The sequence below is a fragment of the Geotrypetes seraphini genome, chromosome 6, assembly GCF_902459505.1.
Source record: "Geotrypetes seraphini chromosome 6, aGeoSer1.1, whole genome shotgun sequence".
In the NCBI taxonomy this organism is placed as follows: Eukaryota; Metazoa; Chordata; class Amphibia; order Gymnophiona; family Dermophiidae; genus Geotrypetes; species Geotrypetes seraphini.
In genome coordinates this window covers 87,807,550-87,832,706 of record NC_047089.1, presented here as the reverse complement: position 1 = coordinate 87,832,706, position 25,157 = coordinate 87,807,550, and the positions used below count along the sequence as shown (strand labels likewise).

The 25,157-nt window shown below is 41.6% G+C and overlaps 1 protein-coding gene across 4 annotated transcripts in view; it reads right to left on the bottom strand.

Moving 5' to 3' along the window:
* Positions 1-3,452: 3,452 nt before the first annotated feature.
* The window catches only part of FBXL3 (F-box and leucine rich repeat protein 3), a 39,935-nt gene continuing 18,230 nt past the window's right edge, over positions 3,453-25,157 (bottom strand). For 3 of the 4 annotated variants that reach the window (XM_033950205.1, XM_033950206.1, XM_033950204.1), the window contains exons 3-5: positions 20,445-20,567; positions 14,594-14,765; positions 3,453-6,332 (exon numbers count right to left, since the gene is read on the bottom strand). In XM_033950205.1, coding sequence (XP_033806096.1) covers positions 5,689-6,332; positions 14,594-14,765; positions 20,445-20,567 — 939 coding nt within the window. In that variant the 3' untranslated portion in view covers positions 3,453-5,688. The remainder of the gene's footprint in view (positions 6,333-14,593; positions 14,766-20,444; positions 20,568-25,157) is intronic. The other variant, XM_033950207.1, reaches the window with a different exon arrangement.

The following is a 25,157-nucleotide window of genomic DNA, read 5'->3' as shown; positions in this document are numbered from 1 at the left end:
TTGGCGGTCACAACTAAATTTGTGTTTTTTAAATATGAAAACAGATGGTATTGCACTTCAAAATATAAAAATGTAATATTTAGTGGACATTTGGCTCTGCATATACACAGTTTTTCAAACATTTCAATTTAATGGACAATTTTATTTATATATTTATTTTAAAAACATAGCCCACCTAAAACATAAACTGGTACCAAAGATACACAATAAAATACAATATAAATCAACAACATAAAATGACAAACAATTGTATCAAAACATATAAAATAAGAATTACTAATTACTTGATTTAATGGACACCTCCTTCCCCTAATTAGGCAGTTAGATTGTGAGCCTGCTGGGACAGATAGGGAAAATACTTAAGAGTACCTGATTACTGTTCACTGTATTGTAAATTACTTTGGGTGAAGCTCTTCATGAAAAGGTGAGACGTTCAAATATATCACGGGCCATATCGAGGTGGAAGATGATATCTTTTTTCTTAAAGGACCCACGGCCACAAGAGGGCATCCGCTGAAAATCAGGGGCGGGAAATTTCATGGCGACACCAGGAAGTATTTCTTCACCGAAAGGGTGGTTGATCATTTGGAATGATCTTCCACTGCAGGTAATTGAGGCCAGCAGCGTGCCAGATTTTAAGAAAAAAATGGGATAGGCATGTGGGATCTCTTAGGGGAAGAAGTTAGGGGGTAGGTCATTAGAGTGGGCAGACTTGATGGACCATGGCCCTTTTCTGCCGTCATTTTCTATGTTTCTAAGGTGGTTAATAAATCCCAATAAATAATATTTTGCCACTGTAGCTGAAAAGTATGTTATGTTATTTCATTAATTTGCAGAAACGAAATTCTATGTTTTGACATTGTTTCACATCACTGAATGAACCATACCCATATTATTCTCTTCTTGGTTGGGCTGAGAACTTTTCAACACCCCTTCATATAACTAGCATATATTTTCTCAAGCTACAGACAAATGATAAATTACATCAAAAAGTGGTAATTTACACAGGTGATGCAGCACTTAAGCACCCCACTGTACAGTATGTGGCTGGTGTTCAGGAAAGTTCTCAAAATTCATGTTCAATAACCATCTCTCTTATCCTGTCAAATACATCCTGACGGAAAAATGAAATTTAAAAAAATTGCAAGTAAAATCCCAGTTTTCTTGAACTTCTACAAAAGGAGCCTGCTATGAAACTGAATAGCAACTTCTGCCACCAAATAAAAGACATAGGGGTCCTTTTATCAAGCCGCGCTAGCGGGGTTAGTGCGTCGGACATTTCATCACGCGGCCGGCTAAAAAAACTAATGCCTGTTCAATGTAGGCGTTAGCGGCTAGCGCGGCAGGCGGTATTACGCGCGTTAAACCCCTACCGCAGCTTGATAAAAGGACCCCAAACTGTTTTCCTGTCTATTTTGGTCACTTGATAACTGAAAAGATTAAGACAGATTGATTTGTTAAAATTTTAATTGACGGCCCATTTTTGCTTGGATCAGTAAGTGACTTTATAAATACCAGTGCCAAATTATCAAATACACTGTGAGGAAAAGTAAAGAGAGATTAAAACACACACCAAATCTGTTGCATTTTTACAACAAATTTAAATATATCACCTCTGTACAAATCAAAGCAAACTACAATCTTAAATATATTTCACATAAATATATTATAATAAAAAATCCATCTAGTCAACAACAACAAAAAAAAAAGATTCTTAATCACAAAACCTCTTATCTGAACACATGCAATGTTACTTATTAAAATGTATTCCAATGAGCAATATTTCACCCAAAAATATAATTATAAACGTAAGTAGGTCCTTGTTTATTGAAAATTATTAGAGCTTTTCGACCCCTCTGGAAAATACATTCAGCATTAAGTGAAGCTCCAATGATAGTTATACAAATGAAAAATGACATGTCGCTATTTACCCCTCTTTTACAAAGGCGCGCTAAGCATTTTAGCGTGGATTTAGCACGCGCTGAATCAACGCGTGCGCTAGCCGTTAAAGCGTCCATACGATAACATGCACACATTAGCGTTTAGCGTGTGATATTTAGCGCAAGCTAAAAAGCTTAGCGCACCTTTGTAAAAGAGGGGGTTAGTTTACTACTAAATATAGGGCTCCTTTACAAAGGTGCGCTAAAATGCTGCGTGCACCAGGCGGTAATTTTTCAGCTAGCGCACATTATAGCATGCGCTAATCTTCTGCTGTGCGCTAAAAACGCTAGCGCACCTTAGTAAAAGGAGCCCATAGCCTTTTGGACTAGGGTAATGCTTGACGAACACCAACCTAGAGCAGGAATTCCCTTGATTCTACTAGCCATTGACTACTAGGTTCAGATTGAGTGGACACACAATTTGTCCACTCAACTTCTATGCTGTCATTTTCAAAATATGGACTGCCTTCTATTTTCTCTGCAATGTTGTGCACCCCTGGTTGTGCTGTACACAACAGTAACGATGGGCGTCAGGTCAAAAGCGCGCCGGGACAAAGGCACGCGCAGACAACTGAGCGCAACGCAGAGGCGCGCGCCGAAGAAAATGACTGTTTTAAAGGGCTCCGACGGGGTGTGTGGGGGGGAACCCCCCCCACTTTACTTTATACAGATTGCGCTGCGTTGTGGGGGGTTTGGGGGGTTGTAACCCCCCACATTTTACTGAAAACTTCACTTTTTCCCTAAAAAACAGGGAAACAAGTTAAGTTTCCAGTATAATGAGGGGGGTTACAACCCCCCAAACCCCCCACAACGCCGCCGCGATCTATATTAAGTAAAGTGGGGGGTTTCCCCAACAAAACCCCCGTCGGAGCCCCTAAAAACACTCTTTTTTTTTCGGCGCGCACTTCCATCTTGCACTCAGTTGTCGGCGTGTGCCTTTGTCTTCGGCGGTTTTGTCTATGAACCGTAACAATGTGTAGTGATCAGAAACTAAATCAAAAACAAACACATAAAACAATTCAACGTTAACACCTGACATACAAATATTTTACAGGAGACATTTAGAAAATGTAACTTTACAGAATTTAATATATTCTTACATTTACAATTATCATTATTTTATATTCCACATATGGATCTTAACTCTAATCTTTGATTCATTGGGGTACTGAACATACTTCATTCCGTACCCTTTAATATTCTCTCTATATATTTACACTATTTTTTAGCTGAACTTTTACAAGCATATCAATCTAATCAAATACTGTCAAACTCCAGAAAGTCAACTGCCAAAATAAAGTATGCGTTCAATTTTCTTTTTTAACCCTCTTAAAACACCTTAAAACAGGTTCTGAAGACTCTAGAAATGTCAAGTTTATATTTTTTACAAAACTGCATAGAAAACAAAGTTTGGTAACGCTCCACTTATTACCCGACTCATATGGATTATAAACTCACAGACAGATGGATTTAAACGCTGGATGGCAAGTTTAAGCAGCATTTTAAGTGTTCCTATGGTATTTAAATAGTCTGTACACTATACAATAGGCTATTGCTATTTTAAGTTGTGCAATGTGGCTTTAAGCACATATTGACAGTGCTATGCTAATTTATAAAACAATTATTAAAAAGTTACATATACTGGATTGGTTTTATAGCATCTATATGTAGTGCAACAAACTCCTTTTATATATAAACTTAATTATTCAGTAATGTTTTATATTACTAATGGGACTTAATTCATAAGGAAGTCCCCGGGTAAAGAACGAGTTACGTTTTTTTTAAGCTGTTCTTAAGTCGGATTTGTATGTAACCCAGAACTTATAGATTTTAAAAGATTCTTGCTGCTTATCTCTGCTTCCAGCTGACAAAAGGGCCAAATGGCCCTATCGGTGTTCCCTCTAAGGCTCTCTTATGCACAACCACATACTGTTCTTAATGTGGCCATGCATAATTCCTGAATCTGCTGCAGGAGAAGTGTAGGAGCCTATGCCACCGGAAATGCTGCTCAGCAAAATCAAACGAAGCTGCAACCGTGTTCTTAAGTACATGTCATACTTAAGTCGGGTGTCTGTGACTCGGGGACTGCCTGTATACCGTCTTTAGTCAACTGCGATTCCACAGCTGCAGTAAAGGCTGCAAGTAGTTGCCCTGTGTTTCAGGATTACAGCAGATCTGCTACAGTGACCGAAATATGCAGTAGTGGTTTGGGTGTAGCAAAGGCACTTTCTTCCCCTACCATCCAAAGGCATGAAAGGACAACTGAAATACAAATGATCAGTCTCCACCTTTGTCATGCTTTGTACAATTGTATAAAGCATGGCATTTAGACACCAGGCTAAACAATGCAATCCATTGTATTGTACTGCTACTGTCATCTTCCAAGCTCCAAACCAAACGGGATATGTGGGAAGGGGTAGTGATGGTGCTGGAAAAGAAGGCATGATGGTGGTGATGGTGACAACAAATTAATGGTGAGAAAAGAATGCGATTAGGAGAATCTAGGGGTAGAGATGATAAAGCAAAGTTCTAAGGAAATGAGGGGGGAGGGGGATTTGATATAATCCCTATCTTTGGTTACAATCAAAGTGGTTTACATATATACAGGTACTATTTTTGTACTTGAGGCAATGGAGGGTTACGCGACTTGCCCAGACTCACAAGGAGCTGAAGTGGAAATCAAACCCAAGTTCTTAGGCCACTCCACTAACCATTAGATTACTTCTATGTGATGTCTGAGGAGCAGAGAGCGAAAGAGGGGCTTAAGGGGTGGGAATGATTATAGAACAGGAGGGAATAGCTGGGATATGGGGGAAGAGTGAGTGAAGGTAAAGGAGAGATGGAGAAAGACAATAATGGGAATACAAAAGGGTGTGGGAGGAGGAAGAAAATGAATTCAAGATGGAGGGGTGGGGAGAGATGGATTGGCCCTGTGGGGTATAAAGAGCAATCCGATTATGGAGATGGTGCTGTGGTGTGTCAGTAGGACTTGAAGACTGTAGTAGGAGAGAATGAAGAAGTCAGAGGGGCTCTAGGTATGAACGGAATCACTCATCCTCTGCTCCATGATCACTTCTTCTCCTGCTCTGATTCTCCTTATCCTCCCTCTTCCTATATACCCTTCTTTTCTACTTGTCCATTCTCTATCCCTCTGCCAATCCTTATGTCTTAATTTCTTTCCTCAGAGATCATCTCTCAATCTCACATTTACTCAATATCCCTATCCACCTATCCCAGCAACCCCAAAATCCCCTTCTCTTAAAAAAAAAAAAAAAAAAAAAAAATGGACAAAATTAGATACAAAAGTAATGCCAAGAAATAGATTTATAAATTATAATTACCGGTACTCAATATCCAAGTATATGAAAAATTGCTACAGAATTTGAAAGATTCACTGCATTAAACCAAGGGCTGTGAATATACTTTTCAATGATAGCTTTTAAGCATATACTCATATATCTGAAAAGTTATTTACTTCTATGCCAACATCTATAATAATACCTAATTATATCCAATAGGCCAAATGAGAAGAATGGATATGTAGTTTGGATTTTTCTGTCATGTGTACATATTTACAAAATTGGTCCTTTAGTGGATTTATTTTATTAAAGAAAACAAATGAAAATGTGACATAGTATATTATACTGACTAATTAAGTACATTTATATGATATGTTTTTATAGATAGAGAATGCTCAAAATTTAAAGATGCTTTTTCACATGCCATTCAGCTTAGGTCTATGTAATCTTTACCAAGTGGGCATCATGTCTGGGAACCAGACTCTACCAAGATACTTTGACACTTCCCAGTGAATTTGCTCCAAGCTGTATTTCTGGTCAGGAATCAACACTTCCTCCATTATAGACAGTTGAGTTAGGCGGCCACCACATATCTTCACAAACTCAACAAAGGCACTACAGGAAACCTCACACTCTCCCAGCCCAATTGCAGTCAGATTCTTACAGCGCTCTGCAATGCGAATCAGTTCTTTATCCAATGGTCGCAGTCCATTGGCACACACAACCAATTCGATTAACCGAGGACAGGTCATTCCAACACGGCCAAGTACTTCTTTGCTGACTGACCTTCCAAAGTACAGGTGAGTGACTGGTGTTTCATAGTGAAAAAAGGGATCAAATTCCTCTTCGTACAAGAAGAAGTACATGACCAAGTTCACTTTTGGAGAATGCTTAATAAGGGCATCCCAGCTGCTTTTCTGAATTGTATGGAAATGAGTTTGTCCTGGATTTTCACTAACCACATCAATCCTAAGATGCTCCAACCTGACGTGTTTCTCAGATGACAAAGCAAGCAGCAGTTCATCACTTAACAGATAGTAGTTCAAGGCCAGCTCTCTTAAGCCATGACATTGGTCCGCCACACAAAGGATTCCTTATAAAAAGAAACAAACCATTATCATATTTTCAAATAAGATTCTTTCACAGCTGCAGGGCATAATGTCTAAAACAAATTCTTTGTCAGAAGCAGAACAACTGCAGAAACAAATGGGGACAAATGGTTTCCATACTTGCATAATTAATTTTTTTTCCCCTCAAAAGTCAATTTTGCACACAAAAGCAATGAGATTAATCTATTTACAATTACAAATGCCAGCCAATAAAGGATGGCCCAAATATGTATAAATCACAAGACACTTTCCTCTCAAGTGGAAGCAGAATTTAATTTCTTAGTTAGGGCACTGGTCTTTGACCTAAGGGCCGCCGTGTGAGCGGACTGCTGGGCACGATGGACCACTGGTCTGAGCTAGCAGCGGCAAATCTTATGTTCTTATAAGACATTTTTAAAGTCCTCAAATACTGCCAGTTAATGCACACCTTCTCAAAACAACCTGCAGCGTCAGAAGATACATTTTAAGAAACCATTTTAAAATTATAAGCAAAATTATGGTCTCAAGTATTGTACAAAGGTGAAATAGATTTTTTTCCCCCTCATAACAAATAAGAGTGTGTGAAATATCTAGTATTAACAGATATCATGTACAGTGGTACCTCGGAATCCGAACTTAATCCGTTCCAGAACTTAATCTGTTCCAGAACCCCGTTCAAGTTCCAAGACAATTTTTCCCATTGAAAATAATAGAAACTGGATTAATCCATTCATTGGTCCCACAAACTCAGCAAGATTGGGCACACGTGGCAGAGGCAGCAAGATCGGGTCCCCCTGGCAGAGACAACAAGATCAGGTCCCCATGGCAGAGGCAGCAAGATCGGGCACACGTGGCAGAAACAGCAAGATTGGGGCCCCCTGGCAGAGACAGAAAGATCGGGCACACATGGCAGAAACAGCAAGATTGGGTCCCCCTGGAAGAGGCAGCAAGATCGGAACCCCTGCCGGAATAGACAGCAAGAACGGCAACTGCGAGTGGTGCTCAGCCCAAAGCTTCCCTCCCAGGGGGAAACAGGAAGCTGCATCAGAGGGGAAGCTTTGGGCTGAGCAACGCTTACAATTCCCGTACGTTCGAATTCCAAAGCAGCGCTCTGATTCCGGGGCAAAATTTAATTTTTAAAAAAGTTTGGATTCCAAGTTGTTCAAGTTCTGGGGCTTTCGGATTCCGAGGTACCACTGTACTATCATCCAGTTCTAACATAGGGGGAGGGGCCTTTTACAAAGCCATGGTAGCAATGCTGCCGAGTAAATGCACCAAAGCCCAGAGGAATCGAATGAGCTTTGGAGCATTTACTGACGCAGCATCACTACTGCAGCTTTGTAAAAGGGGCCCAAAGTGAAAGTTCTCCAACTGATAATATATCTTTTCAGTTTGCACAAAGCACTTGGTTAACAAAAAAACTTTAATTCAGAGGCAAAGAATATGGGACATATTCACAAGATGATAACTGTAATTTCTGGCAAAAGGATGGGAGTACACATTGCTTGCATATTGAAGGAATAACAGATATAAGCAAATTAAGCACACAAGTGGATTTCTGAACTGTCAATCTCTCGCCAGAAACTGGACAAAAAGGAGCAAGAAACAGTGAAATATTTCTTTTTCTTATAAGCTTTTATTTAATCTCTTGTAAAAATTCTGCAATCATCAATATTTGGTCTCCCCAAGTATACATTTTGGAAGTCAGTGTTTCCCAAGTCAGTTCTGGAGTACTTGAGAGGGTTCAGAGAAGGGCAACAAAAATGATAAAAGGTATGGAAAACCTTTCAAACGCAGACAGGTTAGAAAGACTGGGGCTCTTCTCCCTGGAGAAGCGGAGACTCAGAGGAGACATGATAGAGACATACAAGATCATGAAAGGCATAGAGAAGGTGGAGAGGGACAGATTCTTCAGCCTTTTGGGAACCACAAGAACAAGGGGGCACTCGGAGAAATTGAAAGGGGACAGGTTCAGAACCAATGCTAGGAAATTCTTTTTCACTCAGAGGGTGGTGGGCACCTGGAATGCGCTTCCGGAGGATGTGATAGGACAGAGTACATTACGAGGTTTCAAGGAGGGATTGGATAAATTCCTGAAGGACTCGGGGATTGAGGGATACAGATAGGGATCTAGATATAGGACTAAGAAGGTTAATAGATAGAAGGGAAAAGGGGAATGAAGGGTTTCAGACAAAAATCACTTTACAGGTCATGGACCTGATGAGCTGCCGCAGGAGCGGGATGCTGGGCGCGATGGACTTCTGGTCTGACCCAGTGGAGGCAACTTCTTATGTTCTTATGGAGTACCCTCTTACCAGTTTTTCAGGATATCCACAATGAACATGCATGAGAAAGATTTGAATGCCAAGAAGGCAGTGCATGCACATCTCTTATGCATATTCATTGTGGACCTCCTGAAAACCCAACTGGCCAGGTGGTCCCTGAGGACTGGGCTGAAAACCACTGCATTAGATGTAGCCAAAATGTTGCAAGCATGCTTCCTTCGAGATACTGAACTCTGTATTTCCAGCATGACTACACAGGTTTATCACCACGCCAGGTTTTAATTTTCAGCTTGTACTAACCTTCAGCACCTTACCTTTCACTAAATATTTGGCAGACAGCTAACAAGTATATCTAAAGCTTCTGAGGTTTAATTAAAGGGTGTTTCATTTGCAATTCATTCAGAGAAAAAAAAAGTCAAGTCAAGCCAAGTCAGTCTATTCTAGACTAAAGCAACGAAGACTTATTATGAAGTGTAAATGAGCATTTTCTTTGCTATCAATTTCTGATCTATTAAGCTTTTACAACAATCAGGAGCTTGGGCACCACTGCTCAAATAATATAACAGGCCATCAGCAGCAAACCAGGAATTACACTGTATAATATTCCTCCTGTTTTCAAACTGTTCAGTGGCCTAAGACTTTCAATGCACCATCAAGATGCAGGAAGCTGTACTTTATATCTCTCATTACAAGCAGAATCTGCGGTCTTGTGGCTTGGGTTTAATTAAGCATACTGTTAGATGGCAATTTACCCACTAGCATATCACAATGAGTCACAACCGATATCTGGTCTCAATATATTCCAAGTTTTCTAACCTCATGATTGTGCGTTTCTGCTTCTGGTTTTACTCAATTTTCCACAAATTGACTGTGTAATTGTAAATAGCAATGAAATCAATATTATTTTTCAACTGGGACCTCAGATTATACTGGACTTTGCTCAAATGTTATCTAATGAAAACATTAGTTTCTCTGCTGCTATAGTCAGCCAGAGAAGAATTACCATTAAATTCCTAACCCCCTTTCTGGCCATTTAATGTTCTCTCACCATTGTTTCATGAACTAGTGGTCCAGTTGACCATAAAGATAGAACTACAGTGTTCCCCCGGTCATTTGCGGTTGGCGGTCCCGGTCAGTCACGGTATTTTTCGACTGTGAACCGCCGGGAGAGGACAGCTGGAGAGGCAGGAGAGCGTAGCCGGAGCGCCAGCGAGTGAAGGAAATCACTCGCTGTATGCTCCGACCACCTCTTCCTGTATTAAAGTTGGGCCTCACCAATCAGAAGGCCCGACTTTAGTGCAGGAAGAGGCGGTCGGAGCATCCTGGTGGCCGTTCGCTGAACCGACTCGATCCTCAGCACGTCCTTTCGGTAGTGTGGTCTCCAAAACTGAACACAGTACTCCAAGTGAGGCCTCACCATGGCTCTGTACAATGGCATCATAACTTCAGGTCTCCTGCTGACGAAACCTCTGCGGATACACCCCATCATTTGTCTTGCCCTGGAGGAAGCCATCTCCACTTGATTGGCAACCTTCATGTCCTCACTAATGATCACCCCTAGGTCGCGTTCCGCCGTGGTCCTAACCAAGGTCTCACCATTTAGTACATAAGTTCTACGTGGGTTTCTCTTACCCAGGTGCATTATCTTGCATTTTTTAGCATTGAAGCCTAGCTGCCAAGTAGTTGACCATTGTTCCAGCAACAGTAGGTCATATGTCATATTATCAGGTAATAAGCTTTTGCCTACTATGTTGCAAAGTTTGGCGGCGTCGGCGAACAGTGATACCCTTCCTCTAAGTCCTTGCGTCATATCTCTTATGAATAAGTTAAATAGAATCGGGCCCAGGACCGAGCCCTGCGGCACTCCACTGATCACGTCCGATGCTTCGGATGGGGTACCGTTCACCACCACCTTCTGAAGTCTACCGCTCAGCCAATCCCCAACCCATGTAGTTAGAGTGTCTCCTAATCCTATCGATTTCAGCTTGTTCAGTAATCTTCGATGAGGGACGCTATCAAATGCTTTACTGAAGTCCAAATATATCACGTCCAGTGACTCTCCGGCGTCCAGTTGTCTAGTAACCCAGTCAAAAAAGCTAATCAGATTAGATTGGCAGGATCTACCCTGGGTGAACCCGTGTTGGTGTGGATCACGCAGTTTTTCTTTGTCTAGGATTGTGTCAAGATTCTGTTTGATCAGTGTTTCCATGAGTTTACACACTATAGACGTGAGACTCACTGGTCTGTAGTTTGCTGTCTCTGTCCTGCAGCCCTTTTTGTGGAGTGGGATTACGTTGGCGGTTTTCCAGTCCAAGGGGACCCTTCCTGTGCTTAGGGAAAGATTGAAAAGAACAGATAATGGTTCTGCCAGGACTTCCCTTAACTCTCTGAGCATTCTGGGGTGTAGGTACTGTAACTTTAGAAAATACTTTTTTCACGGAAAGAGTGGGAAATGCATGAAACGGCCTCCAGGTGGAGATGATAGAGATGGAAACCATATCTGAATTCAAGAAAGCTTGGGACAAGAACACTGGATTTCTAGGGGAGAGGAAGGGATAGTAGATGACATGGATAGGCAGACTAGATAGGCCAACTAGATAAGCCATATGGTCTTTATTTTCATTTTTCTGTATTTCTATGAGAAGGAAAACTGAACAGAGCACAGCAACATGCCTCCCATGCCAGAATCTAGCATCATCTCAGTCCTTCTGGGTGCCAATTCAGCTGAATCCAACCCACCCACCCCAACAGCAGGTGCACTGTCCCTACATTGCTTTCCACTTTTCACAGTGCAGCCTGACAGAGATAAAATTTAAAGCTGTATTCACCAACTTGAGCTGATAAGGTTTTGAAGGTATATTTTTTTTAACCAGATCAATTGTTGCTTTAGAAAACACAGTTACTTACTGTAACAGGTGTTATCCGGGGACAGCAAGCAGATATGCTCACATATGGGTGACGTCATCCACAGAGCCCAGTACAGACAGTCTGAAAAGTGAACTGTCACTTTAAATTTTAAGAGCTTCATGACTGCCTTCCTGTCTGAAGAGGCTCGAGGTACCTCAGTTCCGTAAGCAAGCTAAGAAGCCAACCAGGGGAGGTGGGATGTGAGAATATCTGCCTGCTGTCTCCAGATAACACTTGTTATGGTAAATAACTGTGCTTTATCCTAGGACAAGCAGGCAACATATTCTCACATATGGGGCTCCCTAGCTTACTGCAATGGGATGGAGGGAGAGCTGCCATTAAAAGAATAAATTTTGTAATACTGCTTGGCTGAAGACTCGATGTCATTTAGACCTGTGACACCTTAAAAGAATGCACCGATACTTATGGCTTAACAGCCAGTACCATCGGTGCAGCAGGGTGTCTCGAAGTGGATGACCTCGATGAGGATGCATACCATGAGAGAGAGAGAGACAACCTGCGAAGCTGGGGAGCATTGGCATCATTGATTGGTCTGCAACAAGAAACTCGATGCTGTAGAGACCTACATGCTTGCTGGGGAGTGGATCTTATAAGTTGGCTCCCCCGATGCTGGAAGTTCCAAGTCAATGCCAATGCAGAAGATGTCGATGTTGACAGTTAAGAAGATCTGGTGATATCCATGGTCACGCCAAGAACTGCTCCTGCTAAGCTCGACGGTCCTTAAGAGAGCGCGATTTTAAAGAGCAACACTGAATACAAGTCTTAATGTAGAGTCCAGGGTTTAAACTCTGAAGCCACCCGTTATGAGGGTCGGTTACAGAAATAGACTGCTGGTACATACTGCCCTTCTTAAAACCCGTTAAAGATTTCAACATGGACGGAAAAGTTTTCTTGGCGGTATGAAACTCAATTTCAAAGCATGAAACTCGCCAAGGAAAAAATCCTAAGATACAGGAAAAAATAACAAAGATGGATCTTCTTACTACTACTATTTATTATTTCTATAGTGCTGAAAAGCTTACAGTCTAATTTAGACATGACATTACAGGGTTGGGAAGATTATGGTAGAGGGAATGATACAGTGGATATAGGTCCGCGTGAGCGGACTGCCGGGCACGATGGACCTTCGGTCTGACCCGACAAAGGCAAGTCTTATGTTATGTTCTAGGTCTTATCTTTAACGAAAGGAAATAAAACCAAATGAAAAAAGAAGAAAATTACACAAAGCAGGAAGGCAATGCGACTGAACAGAGTTCAGTCAAAAAGATACTTCTTCACTCAGCAGAAAACGAAGAACCGAGGTACCTCGAGCCTCTTCGGGCGGGAAGGCAGTCATGCATGAGCGGTGTGGGTAGTCGCAAAGCTTTTAAAATTTAAATTGAAAGTTCACTTTTCAGACTGTCCGTACCATACTCAGTGGAAGACATCACCCATATGTTAGAATATGCTGCTTACTTGTCCTAGGATAAAGACCAATGCTGGAAATAGTGCTGGGTTCACCCCTTTCCACTTACAGCCACACAAGCAGATATCTGCTCCAAGTCCCTAAGGAACCTGTCCTTTGTTTTGTTTTGTTCTTTTAAACACCTATGAGGAAGGAGAAAGGAAAGTAGCAAGAAAGGAGGCTGGGGAGGAAGGAACATGGCACCATCAGGTATACCCCTAAAGCAGGCATGGATCAGCCTAAACACCCCTGGGCTCTACTGAACCTGGAAACCCAGAACAGGAGCATAAACAGCAAAAGTCAGGAGCTTGTGAGAGACTGTCCACCACCTGCAGCAGATGTTCTCTGAAGACAGAAGGAATATTCTCACATGTGGGTGATGCCATCCACAGAACCTAGTGCGTACATTGCCAAATGAACTGTCGCTTTAAATCTTTACCAAACAACAAAAACTCTCCAAAGAGATTGCAGACAGGAATCTCACCAAAAATGACTCACAAATCAATGTATTTTTTTAAAAAAAAGGGCAGAGGAGGTATCAATGAATATGGTGCACACCACCATCTTTTACAATGACAATAATGAGCATCAAAGTTCTATTTGTTACACCAATCTCATTCTGCTTCTTGCGCAATTTTGAATTTTTGCATTAAAATGTAACATGTAATTGTGTGTGAAATTCCACTGTTATCTCTTATAAATACATAAACACTGAAAACTGTCCACATATTTGATGAAAAATATCCACATTAGTGCAATGTCATATGCTAAAATTTATCCAAACTCATTGAAAAACACCCCCATAGAAAAATGTTCTATACAAAGCTTAAATCCACAAGAAGGTGGTTCATATCACTGCAATACAAATATCCTGAAAGTTAATAATTCTAAGAAGGAAATTCAAAAATAAGAACTTATCTCTGTTAAATCACAGCTTGAAGAAATCAAGCTTAATGTTCCAGCAGCATCATACACTGCCCACTCAGAATTACAGCGACACTACTCGATATCACACCTATTAGTCTGATGAGGGACCCTATTTCATTATCTTCATCAGGGACTTGTCACATTTACATAACACATATTTTCTATGTTTCGTCTTTAAGCCGCCTCTCAGTTAGACTTAAACTAAGAGGTGGCTTAAAGATGGATTAGATATATCGTCTTTCGGGGAGTACAATCAAAGTAGTTTACATGCACGATATGTAAGTACTTTTTCCTAATCCTAATAGGCTCATAATCTAATTTAATCCTATATACTTAGGGTTAAGTGACTTGCCCAGAGTCAAAAGGATCTGCAGTGGAAATCAAACCCGGTTCTCGGTCCAGGCAGATAATTCATAGGTTGTTGAAAGAGCAAAAATTGTGTTTAGAGTGCAATGATATCTTGAACAGCAGAAGAATTAGAAATGTTTTTTTAAATGTTTGAATATAGTTAAATAAAATCATCTTCATTAAATACAAAAGGGTGGTTTAAAACAGCATATGCTGGTTTTAAGGAAAGTGATATAGTGGTGTAGGAATAGCAGGACTCAGGAAAGATATGGTATCTTATAACTTTCTGGAACAGTTTCAGGGATGACTGCACACAAAATAGGTATTACTTTACCTGCTGGAGAAACATGAGGACAGCTACTCATTTTTAGCAGCCTGAGTGTGTCACTGTTATTAGCCACCAATACTTTCAAAGATGGATCGTCCACAGGTGTATCATCTATCTTCAGTGAGGAAAGTGATTTTGAATTCACAAACACCACCGTCAGTGCAGAAATAAAATGTGACTAAAGAAAACAAAGTGAGAAAACAAGACAATGTGTATTTGATTATATATTTTTTTCTGAATACAGGGAAAAATATGATTTGCAAATCTTACATCTGCCATATCTAACACCAAAGGGACATGGAAGAGTCAGAAGTAATCTAAGGAAATATTTATTTTCAAAAAGAATAGTAGATGTATGGAACAGCCTTGCGATGGAGGTGGCGGAGAGGAAGACTATATCTGAATTCAAAAAAGTATGGGGACAAGTATACAGGATCTCTAAGGGAGATTAGTATTTAGTATAGATGGGCAGACGGGATAAGCCACATTTTCTGTTTCTACTCCCGTCCATCTACAATTTTCAGGGCAAAGATGCAAATAAAAAGGTAGCAGTATGACTTTAGAACTTTTGAAGTAACCACATAAATATATTCTACACCCCTCTACCAAAAAAATAAAATCATGTGGGATGAACACAGAGGATCTCTAATCAGAAAATTATGGGTATACATTGAAGGAATTAAGGCCAGTACTGGGCAGACTTGAACGGTCTGTGTCCTGTATATGGATATTAAGTTGAGGGGCTGGGGAGGGCTTCGATGGCTGGGATGGTCAAGATGGGGTGGAGTGAGCTTTGACAGAGACTCCAGTAGCTAGAACCTAAGCACACTACTGGACAGGGCTCTGGGTTTCTGGCCCAGAAATATCTAAGAAAAAGGACCATTTAAATTAAATGATTAATTTATGGAGCATGTATGATTGGGCTCTTTATCTGCTGTCATTAACTATGTTACTATCAAAACAGGCTCACATTCCTACTTTCTTTAACCCAGATCCACCAATGTGGGTCATCAATATTCTTCAGTATCTATCTCTAGGTCCTTAAAGTGTAATAGCCAATAAATGCAGAGAAAAAAATGTTTGTTGATACTAGTTGCAAATACTTTATGTTGCCGATTTGAGTGTATTCATTATAAAATTAAAAAAAACCAACCATATAAAACGAACCAGAATTTCCTATGGCTGCCATTTTTTCTGAAGGGAATCGAATGGCTTACTATGCAAAGTATTTGCAAATTTCATATTCAGAGGGAATGAAAAACACTTGTATGGGCAAACATGCTGAAATTTGCTTAACAGAATGCAGAAGCAGCAAAATCAAATTGTATTGTTCTTGTTATTTTACACTTCAGCCCGGGTCACCAAAATACACAGCAAATTTACTTACCCTAATTCAACATGGCTAGTTACCACTATTAAAACAGCTCACAAAAGAAGTTGTTACCCTTTATGCTGAAGCCACTTAAGTAAATGGCTTAGAAAACTATCCTATTTTCACTTTACTTTCTGTAGGCATGTTCCTTTTTATCAGCTGAGTATGCAGGGAAGATGTTAAGTTGGCTGCTCCCGCCTCTCCAGACTGCATGGCGCAACACCGTGGCACAAGGACGCTCTTAAAGCACAAAATATGCGCAAACCTAGCATGAAACTGGGGTAGAAGAGCCAAAGGATTCCATCCCAACCAGTTTTGATGCAGAAATTAGAGTTTTAGAAGATTAGGGAGCTTTGAAAAAAGAGACTGCTAAAATCCAAGATGTCCGCCTGCACGATTTTCACACCTAAAATAATAAACTTCCTGAGGTTTAAAGCTGAGTATTTTAGGATTTTTTTAGGAGGGGAACATATATGCACATGCAGAAAAACATAAAAATGTAATTTGCAGACCCCCCTCCCCCCCCATTCACCTCACTGGCTGTAACAGCCTTAATCACTGTGACCTGTGCTGGCAATGTGCTACAGCCTGCCACAGCTCTTTCTAGCAGCTAGAAATGAGAAGAATCACTGCCTCATGCTGCAAGTTGTTTCTTCAAACCTGATCTTCAGGCTGCCAGCCAGACACGACGTCCAAACGTACTCCCACCCCCGCCGACCGACGGATGCGCTATCAGAAGGAGGGAGGTAAAAAAAGTGCAGCCAGAATCCTATGAGACACCGCTGAGCCTCCTACAGATGCCTAACAGCTTGCGCTCAAACCCCTGCTATGCAGTAGGTGAGGGACGGCAAGCGGTGACAACACCAAGCTCTAAAAATACTTGTGCAGGCTGGCTAACAGGTACCACCAGGAATCAGCTTGTCAGTTACAGACCACAGTCTGCTGCTTCTCTATGCAGGCAGAGCCGACAGTAAAGATAGGAAGCTCCGAACATTGAAAACACTGAAAATATTTTTAAAATACCTAATAAAATAAAAAAGGAGACAGCAGAACAAAAACACTCCTTCCGGCTCGTGTGCAGAAGGGAAAAACTGCAAGTGGCACTAGAGCTCCTAGTGAAATAGGAGGGACACAGCAAAAATCTGGAGTAGATTCCTTCTGCATTTGGCTCGTGGCCATAGGGAGATAGCCTGTTTGTCCAGAATGACACACCTATCGCACTAGAAAAACCTGGTTAATATGAAAGGGCAATACGTAATTTATGTCTGGATCCCTACAGGAAAAAGCCTGTAACTCAAAGATCCATCTTGCCAAACAGATCACCACCAGAAACAGTCTTCAAGGTGAGATCTTTCAAGGAGGCTCCCTGGGCACTGAGAGAATGGTTTAAGGTTTCACTATGGGAACCACTGACCAAAGAGGTCAAAAAATGTACTTGACTCCCTTCAAAAAACTTCACTGCTTTGGGGTGTGCTGTCTAGAACATTCCCTGAATATTACCCCAGAACCACGAAAGAACTGCTACCTCAAATGTTCAAGTTCATAGCCAGATCTTGTTCTAGTCCCCTCTGCAAAAGAGACAGAATCCATAACCGCTTGACCCAGGGAAACTAGTGTTTTAACATAGTCCCATCTTCATGAGCTAGAGAACCAGAAGCAGCAGCCAGAGTGGCAGGAGATGAGAAAGGCTCTCTAGTAGTGCCACGTGCCTCCTGCAGTGCTCTCATGTACCCTTTTGGGGTATGCATACAGCATGTTGAAAACCTCTGGGTTAGGGTACATTCACCTCAGCCAGGGCTCTACCAGGAGTACCAATTATGACTGAAACTCCAGGAGTTAAGGCCCCAGGGGATTCAACTCATCAGGTGAAGGTTGCAGACAGAGTCCCAGGAGTTAGGCCTACCTTTTCTATCCTACTAAACTAGTCCAACCTGCCCCATCTGCTGGACGTAGAGAAATTCTGGGCCAGCTCTTATACCAGTGATGTCACTGGTTGAAATAATTTTCTCCATCTTTAAGTGCAACAAACAGCAAAACAGGAGGCAAGCCCAGGACAGATTTTCACCTGTAATCTAGAAAATTTGCAGAACGGAAAGCAGGCTTAAATCTAGCCAATCAGATTTAAAGTCTGCAATTGGCATACCTGGATAGACTAATGCTGAAATAACAATGCTAGCCAGAAACTTGTAATTCCGTTCAGTCAAGGTCAGAAGACAACCGACCATCTTATCCAGACGTTGTACCCGTTTCTATTGATGAGCCATCATTGGCACAGAATACCATCAAATATATTAAGTGCACTATATTTCAATTATACTTTAGTTATTTACACCCCCACCCCCATTTTACTAAGCCACGGTAGAGTTTTCTACTGCAGTCCGGAGCACTAAATACTCCAACGGTGCTTCAACACTCATAGAATTCTTATGAGCATCAGAGCATTTAGTACTCTCGGCCACAGTAGAAACCTCTACTGTGGCTTAGTAAAAAAAAAAAAAAAAAAAGGCATTTATTTGGAAATATTTTTAAAATGTATGGCAAAAAAAAGTTTCCATCTAATATCCTACTGTCAGTCAGTTAGTCTTCAGAAAGTTCCTAAAAATGTTCCTCTTCCCCAAACAGGATGACTAAGTTTGAACTGACTCTCTATTCCATATTGTTGCTCCAAGACTATGATCATTCTTACTTATTATTTATCACCTCCCCTTATAAAACCTTGCTAAATTTCCCTATATATATGTTCTATATAATTTTTGATATTCTCTCGAATGCTGCAGTCTGCTGCCTCTCTTCAGCCTTTTTTCCTGTAAACCACCTCGAACCGAAAGGCTTTCACGGTATATAAAGAAAGATTTATGTTATGTCCAGTTCAGAGCAAGCAGTTTTCCAGGCTTAAATATATCAAATTATCATCTCTAGTTTTATCTTATATCACATGTTACTACAAATAGCCAATACTTTGTTACTTGAATGAAATTACTATGTTCACAGTCTTAAAAAAATCAATTTGTTGAGTTGCTTGTGAGATGTTTCTGCTTTTCCTGAACAAGGGATCTCTTGTAAAATTATGTTAAAATTGCAATGAATATAAAAAAATTATAAATAAAATCACCATTCATAAACTCTAAAAAAGCAAGGGAACAACCAAGTTTTCACATTCTAATTGTAAACAAGCTCCCTATAATCTTATTTTAACTGGGAGGCTATTCCATAGTTTGACAGTGGCAACAGAAAAAAAGATCTTTTACCCGTAATTTCTAATCACCTTTTCCCCATCCACTGAAACAATTTTGCACCAATCTAAAATTGTGGTCCAGTACCAAGGGATAAAACTTGTTTGCAAGGACAAGCCAGCACCAAACAGTTTTTAATATATTATCATTCGTATTTTAAGGAAGTGATATAGTGCACAGACAGATACCTCGCGTCTCCATTCCTACTGATGCTAAAGAGGATCTTCACAGACAGGAATTTATGGAATTCAAAACATTTCATTTTCTTCAAGAATGTGGCCTTCTAAAACCACCTAAACAACCCTTAAGGACATCACTCAACCTCACAAACTGCAATTGGTATTCTAGCACATCCCAATTCTTGCCACCACTTATCTGTGGAACAAAGCTGGCAGAAAGTTATTTTAAAGCAAGGGATTGTGAGGAGGTACACACAGACTCCATGACACCAGTTTCTCACGTGTGTCAGGCAACAGAAGGCTCGGCTTTGTAACCTTGCTTTCTGAGCTGTGTGCCTCAAAACTGAGCTTGGTTGGACTATGAAACTAAAATTACAGCATAAAACGAGAGGATAATTCAGTTGAATTTGTGATCAGCGCTTCAGCCACTGAACTTGATTCTGCAGCTAAGTGGGCTTTATTGTGGCTTTAAAATTAGCGGTTACTGCCATTCCATCTTGGCTACAGATTGGGGGCTTATTCCTTGAACCTATATATACAGTATATATTTTTTGATTATTATATTGAACACATGGGAGTACCCAATGATGGTGTGTGGTTTGAATCTACTAGAGGTTCTGCCTTGGAAAATGTCTGAGCAATCGAGCTGTTTTTTTGTAATTGGCTCTTTTGAGCTCACAATTCCACACTGAGGGCTCCCTTATAAATTACAAATTATAAATTACAAAAGGATTGTGTTTGGGTTCTGGGTCTAGCCCCTGTTCTGTAATTCCCCAGTTTATACATTTTGTAGCTTTCAAGTATCAGTTTATTGATTGTGATATTATTATTGTGATATTGCTGTTTGAAAAAGAAACATGGCAGGGCAAGTGAGAAGGGTGCCTGCAAGGACAGAGCACACTGATTCACAGTCTCCACTCCATGAATTTTCCTGCCTGCAGTACTCTATGGAATAGCACCTCTTGCATGCCTCTGCTGGAGTGTAGATCAAATCGGAAGGGACAGAAGTGAAGTGTGAGCACTGGATGACATCCTGTCTTCTTCTAATTCAAGAAGAACTGCAAATATATTACCTTTGGTAAATCCATAAAGCTTGGTCGAGCAGTTGAAATAAGTCCAAGTGTTTTTAAAGAGCAATTCACAAGTTGTGACAAAATGTCACAAGCAGCTTCAGCTGACTCTTTGCTGCTGTCCACCTTAAAAATAAAGCAAATGATATACACTATTAGTCTAGAAACTGCCGTGCGTTAAGCTCAAGAGTCAATTGGCCCTGTCAGACTGAGCTGATCAGTATGGAGAGGACTAGAGCTTATGTACTATGGGGGTTGGGGGATTCTATAATTGGTGGCCGCTAATAACGTGTCAATCACGAACCAGTGCCGATTACAGAATTTCGCCTTTTTTTTTTTTTTACACCAGCACCCTAAAAGTAGGCCAGCATTTTAGAAGCCTACATTTAAAGCGCCGGTGACGTGCTTACAGAAGCGCCTATGGGCGCCTAAAGATGCCTAAGGCCACTTCCAGCACAAGCCATGCCCACACTGGCCTTAGGCATTATTAAGCACCTCTAAGTGCTTCTGTATGCACAACACTAGAGCCATAAATGAAGATGCTGTTTGTGCCTCCATTTTTTTAGGAAATGTGCTTCCGGATTGGTTGGTTAGCTGGCAATAGGGCACCCTACCGCTGGCCAACTTTCAGTGCATCTTCAAGAATTTCCCACTATGTGAGTACAATAAGCAGATTTTTCCCGATTTAAACACACACTTTTCTCATATTAAAAAATGTACTACCTAAAATACTAATGTCTGAGCTCAAAAATGTACACTATTTAGTAGATATTTCTCAATGCACTCAGCATCTAGGCCTCTAAGCTATTAAAATATTGGCAAATACTTGATGTGCTTTCTCCTTCTTGGTCTATTCCATGTCTTCTTCACCTTATTAAAGCATGCACTGCTGAGATGTGACCTCTATTACTGTGATCAGGAGGAAACAGAAATCCCTCTTATCATATACCATTCAAAAAGATTCCACTATCTTCAGCTCTAGAGCAACTCAGAATTATCACTGATGAGTGAATGCCAGACTAGCAGAGTAGATAAAAATCAGCAGTTTAAACAGAAATATAATACAATTTTGCTGTCCTAGGTGTACTAGGCATGTTTACTTTCGTGGACAAATTTTGGAAGGACAGCTGATTTGTTAAAATGGAAATCCAACACCATCTTACACAGGGGGGAGTAGTTTAGGGGCTTGAGGCAGTTATGAGATATGGTAGGGCAATCACAAGCAGTATTTTAGTGATAAGGCAGTTTGTGGAGTACACTTCTCCCTCCGTATTCGCGGTTTCAACATTCATAGTTTCGATTATTCACGGTTTTTAGCTTGCTGGCCCCTCCACCCAAATTACATCAGCTTGCATAGAGAAATCGCTGATTCCAAGCATTTACAGAGAAAATCGTTGATTCCCAGCACTTTCTTCACCGTGTTTTGCCTCTCCTTAGGAACAGGCCAGGTCTCCCACCATGTTATTCGCGGTTTCACCATATTCACGATGGTTTTTAATAGCAAACAGTGAATAACATATGAAAAAGTTATTTGCGGTTTTTCTGTATTTGCAGTTCTGTTTATCCCCTATCACAGCGAATACGGAGGGAGAAGTGTAGTATGTCAGCTGTGGGGGAGGAGAATTTTATGGAGTGGTGCTGAAGTTACAGGGAGCAGTTTGAGGGAAGGTGAATTTGCAAGATATGTTAATTATGAGGGGATGGGGTAATTTTGTAGATAGGGCAGATTGTAGGGTGCAGTCTGGGGGTTTGAAAGAGTAGGAATTTCTACCTTTTAAATTGCTTTGTAGTCTAACTGCTACATTTCACTTTTACCTAAGGCCCTCTTCTATCAAACTGCGATAGCAGTTTTTAGCGCTCCCATCACTCATAAGAACTCAATGAGCGTCGGGAGCAGCACAGGCCATTCAGCGAGGCTCCCCGCACTAAAAACTGTTATCGCAGTTTGATAGAAGAGGGCCTGAGTTTCTCTGGTACAGAAATTCTAACTCCTTTTCCCATTAAATAAACCCAACATGGGGCCAAATTTTAGATGGTTCATTTCTCTGGAACCTGTGATCCAACTGCACTCTTATTTTTTTTAAATTAGCTTTTCCCTCATGCCACGTTTCAATTCATTCTGTTAAATTATAAGAATTAGAGTTTCTCTGCCCCAAACAAACAGTTTTGGCCTCTTTTGTATAATTCTTTCCAACTTCTGTTGCACCCAAAAAAATTCTAAGGAAATTAAGGATAATTCAGAATACAGCTGTTCGATTGATTTTTAGTTTAAAAAAAGAACAACCATATTACTCCATATTATCGTTTACTTCATTGGCTGCCTTTGGAGGCAAGAGTATTATTTAAATTTTCCTGTATCTGCTTTAAGCTGATATCGGGATTGTCTCCAGCTTACCTTTTTTCTCATTTTGTGTTGCATAGACCATCAAGAGAAATTAGAAACAGCACAGTTACTTACCGTAACATGTGTTATCCAGGGACAGCAGGCATATATTCTCACATGTGGGTGACGTCATTTACGGAGCCCCAGCGCGGACAGCCTTTCAAGCAAACTTGATTGAAGTTTCAAGTTTGCTACACTGCACCACGCATGTGCATGCCTTCTTGCCCACTAGAGGGCGCATCCCCACCTCGTGGTCCTCAGTTCCATAACCAGCAAAGAAGCCATCCCCGGGGAGGTTGTGAGAATATATGCCTGCTGTCCCTGGATAACACCTGTTACGGTAAGTAACTGTGCTTTATCCCAGGACAAGCAGGCATGATATTCTCACATGTGGGTGACCTCCAAGCTAACCAAAAAAGGGCAGGTGGGAAGATGGCAATTTAGGAAAACAGGTTACGTAACACCGACTGGCCAAACCGGCCGTCGCTTCTGGACAAAGTGTCCAGACAATAGTGGGAGGTGAACGTATGAACCGAAGACCAAGTGGCAGCTTTACATATGTCCTCCACAGGAGTAGACCGGAGGAAAGCAACAGAAGCTGCCATAGCCCTGACCTTATGCCCCGTGACTCGACCATGGAGCGTGAGACCAGCCTGAGCGTAGCAAAAAGAAATACAAGCAGCCAACCAGTTGGACAAGGTGCGCTTGGAAACAGGATGTCCCAACCGATTAGGATCAAAGGACAAAAACAATTGAGGAACCTTCCGATGAGACTTGGTACGTTGGAGATAGAAAGCCAACACCCTCTTACAGTCAAGCGTGTGAAGCGCCGCCTCACCAGGATGAGAGTGGGGCTTCGGGAAGAACACCGGAAGAACAATGGACTGATTGAGGTGGAAATCAGACACAATCGAGGCCGGAGCAGTAGAGGCCGAAGCCTGCTGCAGGTGCGCGAGGGCCCCGGACAGCTCCGAGGCAATCAGCGCTCGGAGCAAGTCCTGGAAGATCGGAACCTCCATCATGGCAGACAGGTCCGGGGCTGAGGAGTGCTCCCTGGAGGGCGACCTCGGTCTCGAGTATTCCCTCGGGGCACTGGGCTTTGCAACTCGGGGCGGAGCAGAGGACGGCCCACTCGCAGTCGAGGAGCCCGAGGATGGCTTCTTCACTGACCCTGGAGTCGAGGAAGGAAGAGGGGACTTACCCGAAGCAGGCTTGGTCAAGGCAGCAGGCTTGGAGGAAGTCGAGGGTCGAGGCGAGGCCGGGGGACCGGAGGCCGAGGTCGAGGCCGGGACCGAAGCCGAGGCCGACGTCGAGGCCTTCCCCCGCAGCGGGGTCCGCAGAGAAGAGCTCCGCCATCCGGGCACGGCGTCGGCGGAGAGCTCTGGACTGAAAAGTTGCGCACCTAGCACAGGAGTCGGTAGGATGCTCAGGACCCAAACACACCAAGCACCACCGGTGAGGATCGGTAATGGAGAGCAACCGATCGCACCGGGTGCACTTTTTAAAGCCCGTCAAGGGACGGGACATGGACACAATAACCAGCCGGGAACGAACGAGGTCCCGCGGCCGCGGCTACCGGGAGCTCCCGGAGCCGAATCAAAGTACGTTTTTTTTTTTTGACGAAAACTGAAACAAAAGAAAAAAGAAAAGCAAAGTAAGCACAGCGACCGTGAAAAAAATACACAGCCGCGGTGTCAGAAGGCTTAAATCGAAGAGCACAAATTCCACAGGGCTTCTGGCTCCGCGGAAGAAACTGAACTGAGGACCACGAGGTGGGGATGCGCCCTCTAGTGGGCAAGAAGGCATGCACATGCGTGGTGCAGTGTAGCAAACTTGAAACTTCAATCAAGTTTGCTTGAAAGGCTGTCCGCGCTGGGGCTCCGTAGATGACGTCACCCACATGTGAGAATATCATGCCTGCTTGTCCTGGGATAATTCTATTTATTTGCTTATCCAAAAATTAATGGGTGTAGATATAAGACCTTCTTAGATAGGACCCTCGTATTTCAAGTTGGTAGGCAACAATCTTGGTTAGGTAAATGTATTCATCAAGCTATGTTATCCTATTGCTGTTTTCAGAAATTAATTAAGACCACTTTGTTCGATAAGTTTATTACTTAGTGAGTTTTATTATTGAAATTCTATTTTATAAATATTTGTATTTTTTACTGTATTTCGCTGATTGTCCAGCTCTTTTTAGTATAAACCGCCTAGAACTTTTGGTTATGGCGGTATAAAATAATAAAGTTATTATTATTAAAAAGAAAAACATTTCTAAGACCATAGCTGTCTGAGAACATCATTTCTTCAAGAAACAGCAGATACATAAAAAT